The 16,321-nt window shown below is 43.5% G+C and overlaps 1 protein-coding gene across 2 annotated transcripts in view; it reads right to left on the bottom strand.

Annotated features, from left to right (window-relative positions):
- Positions 1-16,321, bottom strand: part of ITPKC (inositol-trisphosphate 3-kinase C) — a 627,543-nt gene that overhangs the window by 197,745 nt on the left and 413,477 nt on the right. The window contains exons 3-4 of one of the 2 annotated variants that reach the window (XM_069208096.1): positions 14,792-14,945; positions 12,519-14,130 (exon numbers count right to left, since the gene is read on the bottom strand). In XM_069208096.1, the coding sequence (XP_069064197.1) occupies positions 12,519-13,937 (1,419 nt within the window). In that variant the 5' untranslated portion in view covers positions 13,938-14,130; positions 14,792-14,945. The remainder of the gene's footprint in view (positions 1-12,518; positions 14,131-14,791; positions 14,946-16,321) is intronic. The other variant, XM_069208097.1, reaches the window with a different exon arrangement.

Here is a 16,321-nt window from a genome sequence, read left to right as displayed (position 1 = left end):
TTGGGAAGCTAGTCTGTGGAGGGGATAGGGAAGCTAGTCTGTGGAGCCATATCCCTAGTGAGGAGAGGGACACTACTGGCCTTAGAGAGGTGTTACCGGATGAGGTATCGCTCCCCCACCCCATGAATGAGGCCCTAACCAGGAAGTTTCGTCTGACCCCAGAAAAGTACAGACAGAAGTTCAGGGACAGTCAGAAGCTATCCCAACAGACCTGGGTGGTATGTGTGGCTTCCTTTTGCAAGGCACTGGATAGCTGAATGAAGGGCAGTGAGGTAAAGGATGTCAGGGCCGCCCTTTCCTCGGGATCTGCACGTCGCTGAACAAGAGGCCCACCTCCAGGCAGCACCCACTCAGAAGGGTGTGATGGCGCTGAGTTTTGGAAATGCCAGGCAAGGGGAAGGGAGATTAGGAAGGGAACCGGTAAGAGGGAGATCTGAAAGGCAAGGGTTAACATAATACAAGCACAACTATACGAAGGTAACAGTTATCACACAGTAGAGTAGATAATCTTGACATCAACAATGTTGTTGAGTGAAGAGAGCGAGTTTTCACAAAGTTCGCTTCCAACTTTCACAGCCCAATTGGACAAGGAGCTCAAAAATCACAACCAAGACTCACTCGATATCACAGGAGTTAAACTATCGCAATTCCACACCGAAGGAGAAACCTAGTAACAAGATCCTGCTATCTAAACATGCCGCAAAAAAAAGTCCTACAAAATTAATCCAAAACTCAAGGGGAATTTCTGTCCCTTCTAATTGAGGGCTTCCACTAGAGAAATGCTAACTGAGACGTCCTCCCCTCCCTGAGAACAATATTGGAATGATCATCAAAGTCTTTAAAACAGGGAACAGCAGTAAACCCAAATACAATGTTTCAAGTCTTTCTTTAGATGCCAATAAAAGCGGGCGCAGATGTACATGGCAAAACTTTTGTGACTTGCCTCCGCTCCCGGGAATAATTGCAATAGGAGACTCTGTTGCGGTGAAGCATCCGGTTCCAGGTTGCTGAGGGATACAATAGTATCCAGATACGAGAGAGCCACTCAGAGGAACACACTCACCGTAACGAATATGACCTACTCGTTTAAAGGGAGCACTGGAGAGATTAGCTCTTCCTCGAACGAAGCCTCCAGAATAGTGAGCGAGCCCAGTAGGGTGTGGCTGGTATTTATAGAGCAGCCACACCCCAAGATGGCCGCCGCCAGTGCAAAGCTAGGAATGGTAGTCCGATCATAAACCCCAGTTTCCACAGAGTACATGGAAGTGGTAGTTGCAATGTAACCACCAACAATCAGTGCTTGCAGCCCAATGTGCTCTACCACACGAGGGGTGCAGAGAGCGAGCTTTTGCACAGGAATTGACAATTAACAGATGTGTAACATGAGAACTGCAGATGGCTGCAGTGGAGACACTGGTGGAGGCGGGCCCTGGACCACGCAATACCGTGCCCCTGACAAGGATTACCAGAGGTGTATAACTTGGTTGCCAAGGAGAACATGTTTAGTCTTTGTTTCCAACATGTGCGCCAACATCATGTTAGTAGTAAGCACACTGACCCCAGAGGAGCTTGCTAAGCAGGCAGAACACTGGGTCAGCACCAGGGTCCATAAGAAGATATCTGGGGAGGAATCACCATATCGGCAGCAGGGTCCTCAACAGAAGAAGGGGCGGGGTGTAAAAAAAACGGTAAGGAGAGCTCCAAGGGACCCAAAACTAATTCTGTGGGTCAGGGCCTCCATCCCCTACTAAAAAGAAGAAAAAAATGTTCCCTGACAGTAGGTCTACAGGGAAGGTACCCCCTAAGTGTTATGAGTGTCAGCAGGAAGGACACTACAAGGGGGATGCCAAGTGTCCCAAGCGGGCACAGGCACAGCCCCCCCCTCTTACCAGTCAGCAGCCACTGAGGTGGGCTAGTGTCCAGAAGAATGGCCCAGGATCTTGCCGAAAAGAAGGATAAGGGGCACAGGAAGCCTGCTCCTGAGACTCCCACAGCCTGGGAGGAGGCTGAACCTAACGGGGACACACTAGTACATACAGGAGAGGACATGTCTAAGCTGTCCAACTTGCAGCAGAAAGGGAGTCCCACCGGGGAGGAGTTCTGCAAGGCCCAGAGGGAATACCCTACTCTTGTGGGTCTTCGGCACCAGGCTAAGACCCAGGCAGCTGGTGACGCCTCTGGTAAGCATCCAATTTACTGGGAGAATGGTCTCCTGTATAGTGTGCCTACAGCTCCTGAGCCTGGTGCAACATGTGTTGGTGGTCCCCTAGTGCTACATTACCTTCCTACTAAGTCTGGCTCATGATGTCTCACTGACAGGTCATTTGGTGCAAGACAAGACCTTTGTCAGGCTTGTCACCCACTTTTATTTGCCTCAAATGAGGAAGGCCTCAGATACATACAGTAGGTCCTGTCCTACATGCCAGGCGAGTGGCAAGCCGGGGAAGCGCAAGGCCCACCCTACAACCATTTCCTATTGCTGGCACCCCCTTGGAGAATCTGGGCATCAACAACATTGTTGGGCCTCTGGACCCCTCGACAGCCATGGGCAACCGATTTATTCTGGTTTGATGGACCCTTGCCTTCTGGTACCCGGAAGCTATCCCACTGTAGACGACTGTGCCCGCTGTGGCCAGGCACTGATGGAGATCTTTACTGTGTGGGTTTCCCCAAGAAGGTGGTATCTCACCGGGGTACCAACTTCATGTCTAACTACATGAAGGCCATGTGGAAAGAAAGTGAGGTAACCTAAACGTTCTCCACTCCTTACAACCCCAAACCAATGGGTTGGTTGAAAGGTTCAACCGAACCCTCAAAAGCATGATTAAGGGTCTACCCGAACCCATAAGGTGTAAGTGGGACGTCCTCCTGCCACGCCTTCTGTTTGCATAGAGGGATGTACTGCAGAAGAGATTTGGCTTCAGCCCCTTTGAACTTCTTTCTGGGTACCCTGTAAGAGGGCTGCTCAGTTTGGTAAAGGAGAGCTGGGAGCAAGCTCCCGGGAGAGCCCGCAGGATGTGGTCAGCTACATGCTGGCCCTTCACAACAAAACAGACTGCTTCCGTAAACTCACCCAGGAGAATCTGGGAGCTAGCCAGGAGGACATGAAGCACTGATATGACCTGAATGCCACTCTGGTTGAGATTCAGTCTGGCCAAAAAGTGTGGGTGATGAAGACCATGGAGCTCTGACCTCTCTGCAAGACCACTGGTCTGGGCCCTATGAGGTAAAGGAGCGCAAGAGTGAGGTCACCTACCTAGTGGCCCTTAATAATCTTCGGAACTCTTTGAAGGTCCTGCATGTTAATCCCGTGGTAGAGCGCATTCTGACTGGCTGCCAGCAATATAAGAAAAATGTTTCTGGCAGTCATTATTGGACTCGGGGACTTAGTCCCCTGTCCTGAAGTTGCAAAGAAAAACAAAAAATATTCTATAAGGGGGCAGGGTAAGGATACCCTGCCTCCCTAGGCCCCATGGACAAAATTGGGGAAAGAAAACAGCAAATTTTGCCTCTATCCCATGGGACACCAGTGGGGTTGCAAAAAAAACAAAAACAAAATGACAGCCCTGGGCCACATTGTTTCAATCAAGGGGAGGGGGGCTCTGCTAACTATAACTGCTGAATTTCTGTGGTTCTGTTGAGTTATAAATGTTGATATAGTCCCTGACAGTCACCTAAAACTATAACGTTACTTTATTCAACAAACACACACACATGCATGCTACTGCTTTCTCTTATCAATTTTCTTTTTTTTTATACTGAAAATAGTATTAATACTGACTCAGGACCCTTGTAGTTTAAAGCGCTACTGTGATGATTTGGGGGTTAACATGTGTGCTTCTGAGTAACAGGTTTGTAATCTTGGTAAGGCTGAGTCATCTGGGGATTAAAGGGTTGATCTCACATGCCAGGAATCCCCTTGTTCCTACCTGGCACACTTATCTGTTCTGGTTTGCCCCTACATGTGACAACAGAAGTATTCCAAGGTTTTTATGTACTGCTGGGGTGTAGTTACCATGACAGCAAATGAACCACTGTCATGCAGACGCCACATGCTGTCCTGCGCCAGGTTTCTATCATTATCATTTGTGGTTGTTTCTGTGCCTTCTAATATATATTTGTAGACCCCTACATATAAAAGAAAATGCTGATGTATGTAAGAGAACATTTAAGGGGGGGGGGGTGAACCACTTACACCCCAAGGTCTGATATCGCTTCTCACTTGCAGGGCCAGGTAGTTACAGGTATGTGTGCAGTTGGCTTTAAAGGCAAAGTAAGAGATTCACTTAAGCTGCTCTGTATGAACCATGAGAACTGGCTCCTAAACTCAGCTTTCCCCTTAACCAAACTGTGTGATTTTAAGCTTATTCCGACTTAGGGTCACATATTAAAGTATTAAAGAAAGTGATAGACGGAATACTTTAACTAATCACAGCCACTGGTATTTACTCTGGGATCTATCCCAGTCCATGATTATTTTCCAAATAATGCAATCTCAATTTGGACCCAGCTATATGGACATCAGTCTTGACCCTTCTACAGTGGGAGCAGTCCAGCTCAAACTGCCAAGTAAGGTCCTCAATGAAACAGAACACAAGCAACCCAGGACGGTTTTGCCCTTTTATGAGCTCATCAGGCAGTTATAGCTTGGTTCGTGCACAGGATCCATGTCTGGGCATACCCGTCCTACTTAGGGCGACATTCTAAAGTGTATAAAAGGTGACAAATGGAATGCTTGAATTAATCTCATCCACTGGTAATTTCTTGAAGTAGTATCCCTAATTCAGTGTTTCCCAAAGTGTGCGCCGTGGCTCTCTGGTGTGCCATCAGAACTCACCAGGGGCACCGCACACTTCTAGGGAACACTGAAATGCTTTCATTTTCATATTACCATAGGGCCCCATTCTAAAATTACATCACATTTAGAAAGGAGCTGTACAGGAGTATGAAAAAGAACGAATCGCAGTGAAAATAAATCAAACTTGTTAGGGTTTTGCAATGTTATGTTGTAAGTTGTAAAACCCATCAAATTTCATCTGTTTCCACTGTGAGTCTCAGCTAACAAAGCTGCATGGTAGTATGAAAGGGAAAGACTTGCAGCGGAAACAAACCAAACTTGATGGATTTTACAATAGACAGGGTAACATTGCAAAAACCTAACAAGTTTGATTTATCTGCACTGCGATTCTTTCAGTTTCATACTACTGTACAGCTCCATTCTAAAGATAAGTTACATTTAGAATGGAGCCGAACAGTAGTATGAAAAAGAAAGAATCACAGTGGAAATAAATCAAACTTGTTAGGGTTTTGCAGTGTTACATAGTAAATTGTAAAACCCATCAAGTTTGATTTGTTTCCACTCCGAGTTTAATGATTTATAAATAAAAACGTACGTGAAAGCTCTCCTCTGAAACACGTGGCTGCTGCAATTAAATATGTATGCACAGAACATTGAGGCAGCGGTAATCCTAAAGCCATCTTGGACCTCTTCAATCCAATTACAGCCTCTCCCTGCCCCTTCAGTTCACTCTTGCATCTCCCAATGTGGAGCTTTTCCGTCCTTCGCTTCCTTCGTCTTTCCCATATGTGCCTTTGCTCGCAGTAAATGCCTGATGCAAAAAACTATGGTCCATATTTATGAAAAGTCTGCGCTCCATTTGCGTTTTTTTTTATGCATAAGCGGGGCAAACTTTGCGCTGCTTTTGCGTAAAAAAATAATGCCAATGCGGCACAAACTTCTCATAAATATGGGCCTAAGTGCCAGTCCTTAAAAATAAGTGCCGGTGCCCCCCCACTGGAAACCCAGTGCTTAGTGTGTAAATAAAAATGTGCTGGTGCTCAAAGCTCTCTTTTGAAACAAGCGGATGCTGCATTTAAATATGCGAACCTTCTCGGGCCTCTTTAATCCATTTACAGCCGCTCCCTACTTCTTCAACTCACTCATGCAGCTTTCTACTTTCTCCCTTTGTGATGTTTTTTTAGTTTTTCTCTTCCTCCACGTTTCCCATATGTATCTTCTGCTCTAACTAAATGTCTGATGCAGAAAACCGGAAACCTCCTGCTCAAATTAAGCCCTGCAGAAAGCACTGGCTCAAATTAAGCACTGTTTGCACTGCCATTCCTTCTCCTTCATACTACCATACGGCTCCATTCTAAAGATGTTATGTTTGGAACAGAGCCGTACGGTAGTATGAAAAAGAAAGAATCACAGTGCAAAAATCAAACTTGTTAGGGTTTTGTAATGTGCATTTGCAGCCATGAGTAACCCATGTGGGAATGCCTTATGGGGGTGTTAGGGAAGCCACAGCTGTCAGCGTCTGGAATGCTTTGGACCAGCGCATGATGTCTTGCCTAATAAATAAAAAGTGTGTCTGTTTAGGCAGGGTCTGGCACAATCAGGACAGTGATGGAGTGTTACTTCTGTCTGTGTTCTGCAGCTACTCAAGAAAAGAGGGCAATCATGAAATTACAAAAATGTCAACATTTAAAAGGAAAGTGGGAGATTAAAAAAACTAAATCTGGAGAATTTATTTCTCCCCTTGAGGCCTGAATCAGGTCTATTTTCATATGTAGGACTTTCAAGTGTGGTGCTGCAGGATCTGAGATCAAAAATGCAAATGCGCTTTTTTTTTTTTTTTTTTTACTTGGCAGGAACAAGGAGAAAGCGCTATGGCAGGCAGAAAGAGCGTGACAAAAATGTTGTGCATTGGCCTGCAGCAGCAGATTACTGGCAGTGCGTACCACATCACTAAAGACAAGTCCCTAACGCAGAAGCCCTTTATCGGCTTCATCCCAATTATTGTTTAGGGAGAAAAATGGAAGTGCTCCCGAGTCCAGGCTTACATCCCCCCACCCGTCAAAAAAAGTGACATAACAGGGAGACGCAGCCAATAGGTCAAGGGAGACAGAGGTCGAAAAAGTTTGGGAACCACTGCCCTAATCCATTGTTTTTTTCATACCATAACAACTCAGTTTGAACCCAGTAATACGCAAATCATTCTTGACACTGCTCCAGTGGGAACAGTCCAGCCTGAACTTCCAAGCCAAGTACTTCCTGAACCAGAAAACAAGCATTCCCCAGGACCAGTTTTTCCCTCGTTATGAACTTATCAGCCAGGTGTAGCTTGGTTACAGTGACACAGTGTGCACGGGACCCATGTCTGGGAGCATACCAGTCCCACTTAGGGCGACATACAAAAGTAAACAGAAGGTGATGGGAGAAATACTTGATTAATTCTCAGCCACTGGAAATTACATTAGGCTGCATCCCCGTACACGGTTATTCTGCACACCAATGCACATCAGTTTGGACCCAGCAATATGCAGACCAGTCCTGACCCTGCTCTAGTCGAAAGAGTCCATGCCAAACTGCCAAGCCAGGCCCTCACTGAACTAAAACACAAGCAACCCAGGACCGGTTTTGCCCTTATTACGGGCATAACCTGGTACCAGCGACACAGTGTGCTCAGGACCCACGTCAGGGCATACTGTCTCACTTAGGGCGACCTAAAGTGATTGATGCAATGCTTGAATTAATCTCAGCTACTGGTAATTACTCAGGGCTCCATCCCATTCCACTGTTCTTTTGCGCACCATGCCACCTCAGTTTGGATCCAGCTATATGCAAATCAGTCTTGACCCTGCTCCAATGGGAGCAATACGGGCCGAACTGCCAAGACAGGTCCTCCCTATTCGTGCTCGACTCTTCCCATTAGGAGAAGGATAAGACTAGTTTCATATTACTGGGTCCAAACTGTTGCATGGTGGACAAAAAACATTTGGATGCAGCTCCTAGAACATCATAAATCTTCATCTGAGGATGAGGCTTTGCAGTCTCGGCCTTCAATCCCTACAAAATTGCAATGTAAACACAAGCAACCTTTCGAAACCCAGCCTGTACTATGCCCTTTACTCTATCCTTCAACAGAGTCTACTCAGTGTTTAGACACGTTCTACACTGAATGTAGCACCATACAAGGCAAAATGTCACTTTACAATTAGCCTGTTTTAATGATTTTCAGCTGAACCTTATTCTCTGTGTTCGAATTAGAGCAGCAAACTAGTGAGTTCAATCACCACTTTCCTTGGTGCTCAGGTACCACCACTGCAATCAAGTTCCAGTAGGCGAGTTTAGTCAGGAGGATTGAAGGAGCAAGGATGCATATAATTGGTGGGATTTCACTTCACTGGTAAATATTATCACGAGCAGAAGTAACATTTTGTTTAAAAAAAAGGGAATATATATCAAAATGAGACTTCATACACCCAGTGGTCTTTTCTTTTATTTACTGAGGTAAAGGGATCCAAAAGACTCCAATTGGATTTTAGTTCCGCAAAGTTCAGTGTATTATGGAAAATACACATTGACATTTGTTTTATTCCTAATGTATAATTAATTATGTTAACGTCTAAAGAGATAGGAAATAAATACACAGGAAACCTAAATGTCGAGAACCATCAAGGTTAAACAAGCAAAGTTAAGACCTCCTGGGAGGTTACAGGGGGTGATATCTTTAAACTTGGTCAAGATATGGCATGGAAAGTAAGTTATCCTCATTCCCGAGTCAGGAGGTAAACTGGTAAGCTGGGACAATGGTGCACACTGCAAGCAGCACAACCGCGGCTCCGTTCACCCTTCAACTGCCCCCCTCACAGTTACTGGGCCTTGGGGCTCCACCTTTGGATATTTGCCCTTTACCTTCTATGTTATATTACCCTATGCTGAGTGCATTTATACAACACATGGTCAATATTGTTATGGTCCTAAACCACTATTGGAATCCGTTGTCATGTATGACACAATCGTTGGAGTTCACCACAAACTAACATCGCAGTGACATGCTGTTACTTCAACATAATTGGCAGTGTTGCAACCATGCCTTTCTAAGGGTTAGCACGTGCGCCTGCTTTAGCTTGTTGCATGGAAACAATGAATCCAACGCACCTCATTCCAGACTACGGACACATTTCCCTAATAGTCTGCACTGAAAGTAACAGAGTAGCAGCTCCTCGGAACATCGTCCCCCTAGGTCTCGAGGACTGGAGCTCACACAGCTGTTTTGTTTTGGGACTAACAATAAGGCCAATAGAAAAGACGTGACGGTCTTTTTTTATTTATTTTTTTAACTTGCCATTTACAGTGTTCAGCCACGTCATGCCAAAGGCAGTTTGAATGGTAATGGCTAGGAGCGTCTTTGTATTAGATGCACCAGTGCACTGTTTCGATAAACGGCAACATCTTCACTTTGATTCTCGCTGTATAAAAAACTATTACACAAACTCTTAAGCAAAAAATCTAATCATCCCCCATCTCATTCATGATCGCTAAGAATTGCAGAGGAAATAGACCCTGCAGCATTTACTCATTAGCGAGACAGTTTACAGCATTTCTGCTGAGTAATAAGTATTCAAATCTAGCAAAGCGTCTGCAATTATGCCTCTCCCTAATCGAAATAACAAGGCTAGTTTCAGCAACTTCTGATTAACATACAAAACATTGCTTTTTTGGCCACATCGTATGACTGAGAACTCCTTCATGAGTCATAAGGTGTGGGCACTCTATACACTGAGAAGCTAACCCAAGGGGGAACTAATGTTAGGTGGCATGTGGCATCAAGTATCAAAGGTGTTGCCTAGTTTGTAAAGCACTCCCCGGGGTGGGGGGAGGTAGAATGAAATCTTTCAAACCTCGGGAACATGGCTAAACTGTAAATAAACTAAAAGGTTCTACCAAGTGAATATTTTGTAAAAGGCTTCAAAGGCAGAAATGGACCTTAAGCCACCATTTCCATGGAATCAATCCTTCTTAATCCAATGCTTCAATTTAAGAAAACTCCAATTGATTTTGCAGATGTTTTTCCTAGTGTGAACCCAAAGTTCTCACATTTCCATGATATGCTACCATAAACAAGGAAAGTTTTACTGGTCAATTTTATAAATAAGGGAGAACAAAAAACAAATGGGTTCCAACGTTATCCCTCAATCAGTGTGATAAATTAAATGTGAGTAGTTGAAAATGTAATATTAGGCAGACAACCTTTACACAACTACCGAAACGTCCTCTTTTTATTTACACTTTTCCCACTCATACAGATGCTGGAATCCTTTTCAACTTTTCCAATGGTAAGAATGAGTGCTATTGCAGGCTCCAGCTACTCAGTTATCTCTGTATGCGTTATACACAAATGTTGATTGATGTGAATTGCTCCATATTTTAGTGGGCCTCCAATGACCGCGATGAAGGAGTAATTTAACCCCTCTTGAAAGCCTTCAAGTTTACGTTTCATCACTGGTGTGAAATCAACTTCCTAAATCAAATCAGAAGAACTACACTGATACCCCCTTATCAACATCTGGGCCTTTTTATGGTCTGGCTTGAAAGCACATCTGTTGCAAGACAATTATGTGAGAGGTGCTTTGACTCTGCCTACATTTGGAAGCCAAGAGTATGTTTTGATTGGGCAGAAGATCTGAGCTACCACAAAAAAGTGCTTGCCCTCCACGCAGTTGTGATCATTTTGTTTATTTATCCAGCAGGCTAAACTTGAACTTTCACGGGCACACACAACACTAGAAGGCTAGGCTATTACAGTGCCTTAGATAACTAGATGATTTATGTCGTTTTTCTCTGGCAGCAGCATAGATTGGAGGAGGGTAGTCAATGGCCTAAATGGATTTTTAGGTCTGGCTTGGCAGTCCAACTGTCACCTGTCCTTTTAACCAAAACCATTATTGTTCTACAGTTATCTGCTTCCACACAAATACATGTCTACTGCCTTACTATTTACTTGTAATGCTTTACATTACACACATTTATTTAAAGGCAGACCTATTGGTACTGCCAAAGCTTGTTAACAATGTTAACAATGATTGTTACCAACTTCACTTACAACCAATGGGGTTTGTGTGCACCAGCGTAGTAGAAATGAAAATATAAAGTGCATATCTATTGTGCTACTTGAAACTCAATGTCTTGTTCTGGCAAATATAAAATGATAATGAATCATGGCAAATGTGGTATGACAACAAAAATATGCATTATAATTACTGCTTTGAAATTTTTTACAAAAGATTCCTCTGTCAGAATAGAAGTAGCGAAAAGTCAAAAATAGGGCACAGTTGGTCATTGCTGATTTTAGACTGCAACCACTTCATGGAAAACTAATGAAATGGGATAGTATTTGACTGGACCGCTGAAAGAAGCATCTCACATGCCCTAAATTCAGAATACAACGATTTGCCTGGTTAAAATGAAGAAAAGGGATCATCCAGCTATCACTAGGTAACACAAATTTAAGGCACAATGCACCAACCACATGGGGATTTTCTTCAGATAAAGCCACCATTCTTTAATATTAAGATGTTTGGTAACTATCTAGTGTATACATACACTCAGGAGCTAGGCGCTACACGATATTACGAGACCCCAAGCAATCCTAAAAAAAAAAAAGAATTGCAGGAAATGTTCTTATCTGCATCCCTGAAAGCACAATTGCACAGATTAGGAACCTTAGAAATCATAACCAAATAGACAAACCCAATGGAAGTGCCATGTAATCAAGCAATGTTCCAAACATCTGTAACACTGATTGATCTTCCAGTCAGCACTCTGAAGTGAGATTACAGAGATAAGCACTTGTTAATACCTCGAAAATTAAACACTGTGTTCCATATTCCTCCTACTGCAGACTCTTGGAGGTCCCACAATACCAAAGACTTCAGAAAGGTGATGGAACTGTCACAGACCACAGTCAGTTCTGGCAGATATGATGGAGAACTTGCCTGACCTGATACTTTGATTCAGAAAAAAAGATTTTAAAAACAGGGTACATCTGTTTGCTCACTTACCAACTATCACGCATCACAAAGAGTCAATAATGTACTTTACATAATTATTCAACGTGCTGCGAAACACACTCTCAAAGGGTGTGCTTCTGGTGGTCCTGACTTTAACGTCTACATTAACAGAATCTCTCAAATTCTTCCCTTCATGAGGTTTGCTTGCATCAAACAACAAGGTTTGATAACGGAGTTAAGATCCACGGTACTATTGGAAATTGAACTAAACTCACTTTAAACAGACAGAGCATAATGTTGAGGATAGCTGCTAAGGAATATCGAAAAGGATCACATTTCACACCTTTAAAGAAGGTTTTGGAAGTCCTACTGTAAAATGTTGCACTGCAAAGTGAGTGCAAGGTAGCATTTACGGCACCACAATACTGTATTTAAATAACACTTTATTTACAATTTAACGGTCCTTCTTAATTTAGAAAGACCATTTGAGCAGGAATATGAGTTTACAAATGAAGTACTCATAAGCCACAGTCTAAGATCTGCGTACTCATTTTGACCACATGACAAACACCCACGAAGTGGTACAAATGCTCAACTATCCCGTTTAACCAACTGTTCCCTCTCCACACTGTCACCAAGTGCCTGCCATGATGTTTACACACCTTTCCTGTATAAACACGAAACAAACAGATGAGCTATTTTAAAAAGTAGTGGAAGCTTACCCTTGTACAGTCTTCCGGGCTTCCTCCAAAGGTAGGGATTAGGTGATGCCCAGTGTGCTCCAAGTCGCTTCCACCAAAATCATCCTCTGATTCGTCAAATGAAGAGGCAGAGGAAAGGCCAGCAGAAGAGGAGCTGGACATCTTGCGGAGGAAGAAAGAGGGTACTGGTGAGCCTCCGCAGCCGCTGTCTGAGCACGGGGACTCCACCTCACCCAGTCCCTTGGGATCAGGACCTAGCTCGCCGTGGTTCTGGCAAAGGATGCCCTGTTCCTCGTTAAGGCTTCGGCATGGGCTGGGCTCCTGGGTTACTATTAGTTGTGGGATGGGACCTGAAAAAGTTAGACCCTTAGGAGTCCTTCTCTGTTGCAACTCAGAGGCTGTATCCACCTGGGAGTACTCCTCAGTCCAAATGACAACCTCTGGTGTGATATCAGCAGATGTCCTGTCAATTTCATCACTCCAGTTGTGTGAGAGCACTACATCTTCCAACACCCTGTGTCTTCCTGTGAAGGCTGGGGATTGGCTCTCTTGGATCTCAAGCCCCATCCTTGTACTTCTATGGGCACCTCTTTCTAAGGGCTCTTCAGTAAAAATGGGATTGTCATCTTGTAGGACATTAATAAAATCATTGCTGCCTCTCTTCTGCTCAAGCAATGTCCTGACTTGTGAAACACTCACAATTTTGTTGCTCTTTTCTAGGGATGTGATTTTTACTGCGTCTGTCCATTCTTCGCAGCACTTTGTAAATCCAAATTCCTTACTCGTGGACACTGATGGCTCTTTCACTGTAAAATCTTGGGAGCACCTCAGTTCCGTAGTTATCTCCTGAAGGTTCTCTGGTTCCTTCAGTGTTATGTCCTGGGTGTTCTCTGGCTCATTTGTAGATCCACTCTGAGAACTCCTGTACTCCTGTGCTGTCTGCTGTACCTCCATATTCTGGGTCACCCTTTCAAGCACCTTCAAAGTTTGGGCCACATGCTGCTTTTGATGTTGTCTCCTCCCAGTGTCCAAGTTTGAGCTCACTGTACTGCAGATGGTGTCAGCCTGGTCAATCCTGATATTCACCTCCTCCTCTATGTCTCGCCTTAATAACTGATGCTCCTCTTGGTCCTCTCTCCTCCCTTGTCCCTCCAACTCTTCTCCACCCAACTTCAGTCCTGAGAAATTCTGTACCTGCTGCTTCCATTCCACGGGCAGGGTCCCATTCAACTCTTCCTTGGTTTCACCCTTGCCCGATTGCAGCAGAGGTGATACTTGCTCCCTGCTCCTCCAGTTCTCTTCCTCCCTGCTAGGGATCATATGAATTTTCATTTGCCGCTTCTTCTTCCTCCTGTGCAGACTACAATCTAGGCATAGTGTTAAAGACTTATTAGTAGTCGCCTTCTCTTTCCTGTCACATCTGGATGATTTTTGGCCCATGCCGGGAGGTGTATCCCTAACTGTTTGGTGATGACGTGCTTTTGCAGCTAGGATCGGGGGTTGTGAAAGGATAGTGCCACCAGCTGCTCTCCAAGGACTCTGATTTCCAAATCCAATATCCTGAATTAGCTCCTTCTCCAATCTTGGTCACTGTTCAAGAGAACATCGGCAGGTTTCTCAGGTCTTCTGCAGACTAAGAAATATAAAAAAGAAAATCACATTATTACCATTCATAGCAACCAGAACTATTAGCACACACACACACACACGTATTTTACAAATGCTGATTGTAAAACCTTCTCATAAGCATGCATGCAACAAGACCCTGCTTTACTGGCACAAACAGATGTATATGTATTTATTTGAAATGGAAACTTGTTTACACACAAACTGTCAAAAATATATCTCTGTAGTCTATATGTCATATGAAAGGCGATGTGGTCTGACCACTCTCAAGAATCATAGAGTAAATGTAGAAAGTCACACTTTGCTGGGAACTAAGTGTATGGTTTAATAACAAGCATTCAGAGAAAAACTGCAAATCTGAGAGGCCACACCCTTTTAAGAACATGACAAAGATGGTGGCTGCTGCTTTCTTTATCTCCTGAGGTTGTAGTCATTTCTCACAAATTGCTAGCTAAAGCTTCAGCAGAAGGGGTATTAAAGAGTTGGTTCTAGTGCTAGCAAGGAATGGTGTAACAATAAGGGAATAGAACTGGAATTTTGTGACAACCCTTTCCAATTGATTCCAGGCACCGCTTTGCTTATGATTGTTCTTGGAAAGTTGCAGCGCGTGCCTGGTTTGTCAAAATCCCAGGTTAGGTTGTTCAAGGATTTACATATTATCGCCTTACATGAAAACTGGATGATGAGTCAATTTCTTTTCCATGGCAATACTGCATCAGTACTTGTGAAAGAATCACATTATCACCAGGTAAGTAAAAATGCCAATTTAAGGGTAGACGCCAGCCACAGTGGCCAGTTCCAGTCGGCAAATGCTCCAATTGCCTGTAACATAGAAAATCAGTTATAGGCTAACAAAGCCCAACAATGAAAGCAAGAGAACCCAAAAATAACATTCTACAGTGACCCACATAACAAACTGTCAAACAAAGAAAACATACCTACCATACACTTTATCCTTTGGAAAAATTAAATAAAGAAATAATGAAGAGAAAAAGAGAAGAATCCAAAAAAAGAAACAACCTGATTTTCACGAAGTTGTGGCATGGAAATATAACACTTATGACAGTCCCACCATTTAATACATCAAATAGTCTTCCTTGTATTTTCAGATCATCAGACATTCTTTTCAGAACGCATTTATTCCCGGAACCTGATTATTTCTCAGCTGCACAACTCTCTTTGCACAGTAACTTAGAATTTGGTGTATAACCCTTTTGACACACTACCCTAGACAGTCCAGATGATGTGACACTCAGGGTGCTGGCCATGTCATTCCAACTTATCCTTACACTGCAGCTAGGTACTCGTCACACATCCTGGAATATTGTGTTTGGATCCACCGCTAAACGCAGCGAAATTGCTTCACCAAATTGTTCACCATGTTTGAATTGCGTCTGTTCACCATAGACACTTTCCTCAAATTCCAACTTGATATATTATTAATAAGCTAATGGTCTTCCTACTCTAACTCCTTTAAAGCCCTGGAAAACTTTGATCACCTATGGTTACATGCCAGAGCAACTTAAATTCCACCACAGCGCCCTCCATCAAGTTGGTATCCTGTCTAAGACCACACTTACCTTGATTGAACCTTATCATGTCTAGCAGATGCACTACTACACAATATATTCTGCTTAACTCTTGAATACACATCTTGTTTTCTCCCTCATGTGATAAGACCCTGTTAACCACGTTGGATTTAATACATCTCTTGGTTTCATACCGCATCAGCATAAGAAAAGTACTTACACTGGTGATACAGTGTGTGTGTGTGGAGGGGGTGTACAATGATACAACCACAAGAACTTGTAAATGTGTTTTAACATTCAGGCCCAACTTTACTGCTAACTGACCCCTTCCACTATTAAATCTTTCCACTAACCATTCATATTGGGATTGTACGTTTTTCGCTTTATTCTCAACTTCCTGAATAACTCCTGCATTTTATAAGTTGTAAAGTGTGTAGTATTATCCGACTTAAGAGTATACAGGAACCCTTCCCTCCTGATGCATTCCATCAAAAACTCACTTACAGTAACCATATCAGGAGTGCTTAGCCATTTTAATTCAACTCATCTGGAGGAATATTCAACCATGACCAAAGCGCCCAATTTACCTGTTTGATACCTTTAGACAGCTCCAACAATAGCCATTGCAAATCCTTCCATGGTTCATCAAGTAATTTCTAACCACTTTTT

This window comes from Pleurodeles waltl, chromosome 9 (assembly GCF_031143425.1).
Source record: "Pleurodeles waltl isolate 20211129_DDA chromosome 9, aPleWal1.hap1.20221129, whole genome shotgun sequence".
NCBI lineage: Eukaryota > Metazoa > Chordata > Amphibia > Caudata > Salamandridae > Pleurodeles > Pleurodeles waltl.
The sequence above is the reverse complement of the archived record's forward strand: the minus strand, read 5'-3'. Positions and strand labels throughout refer to the sequence as shown.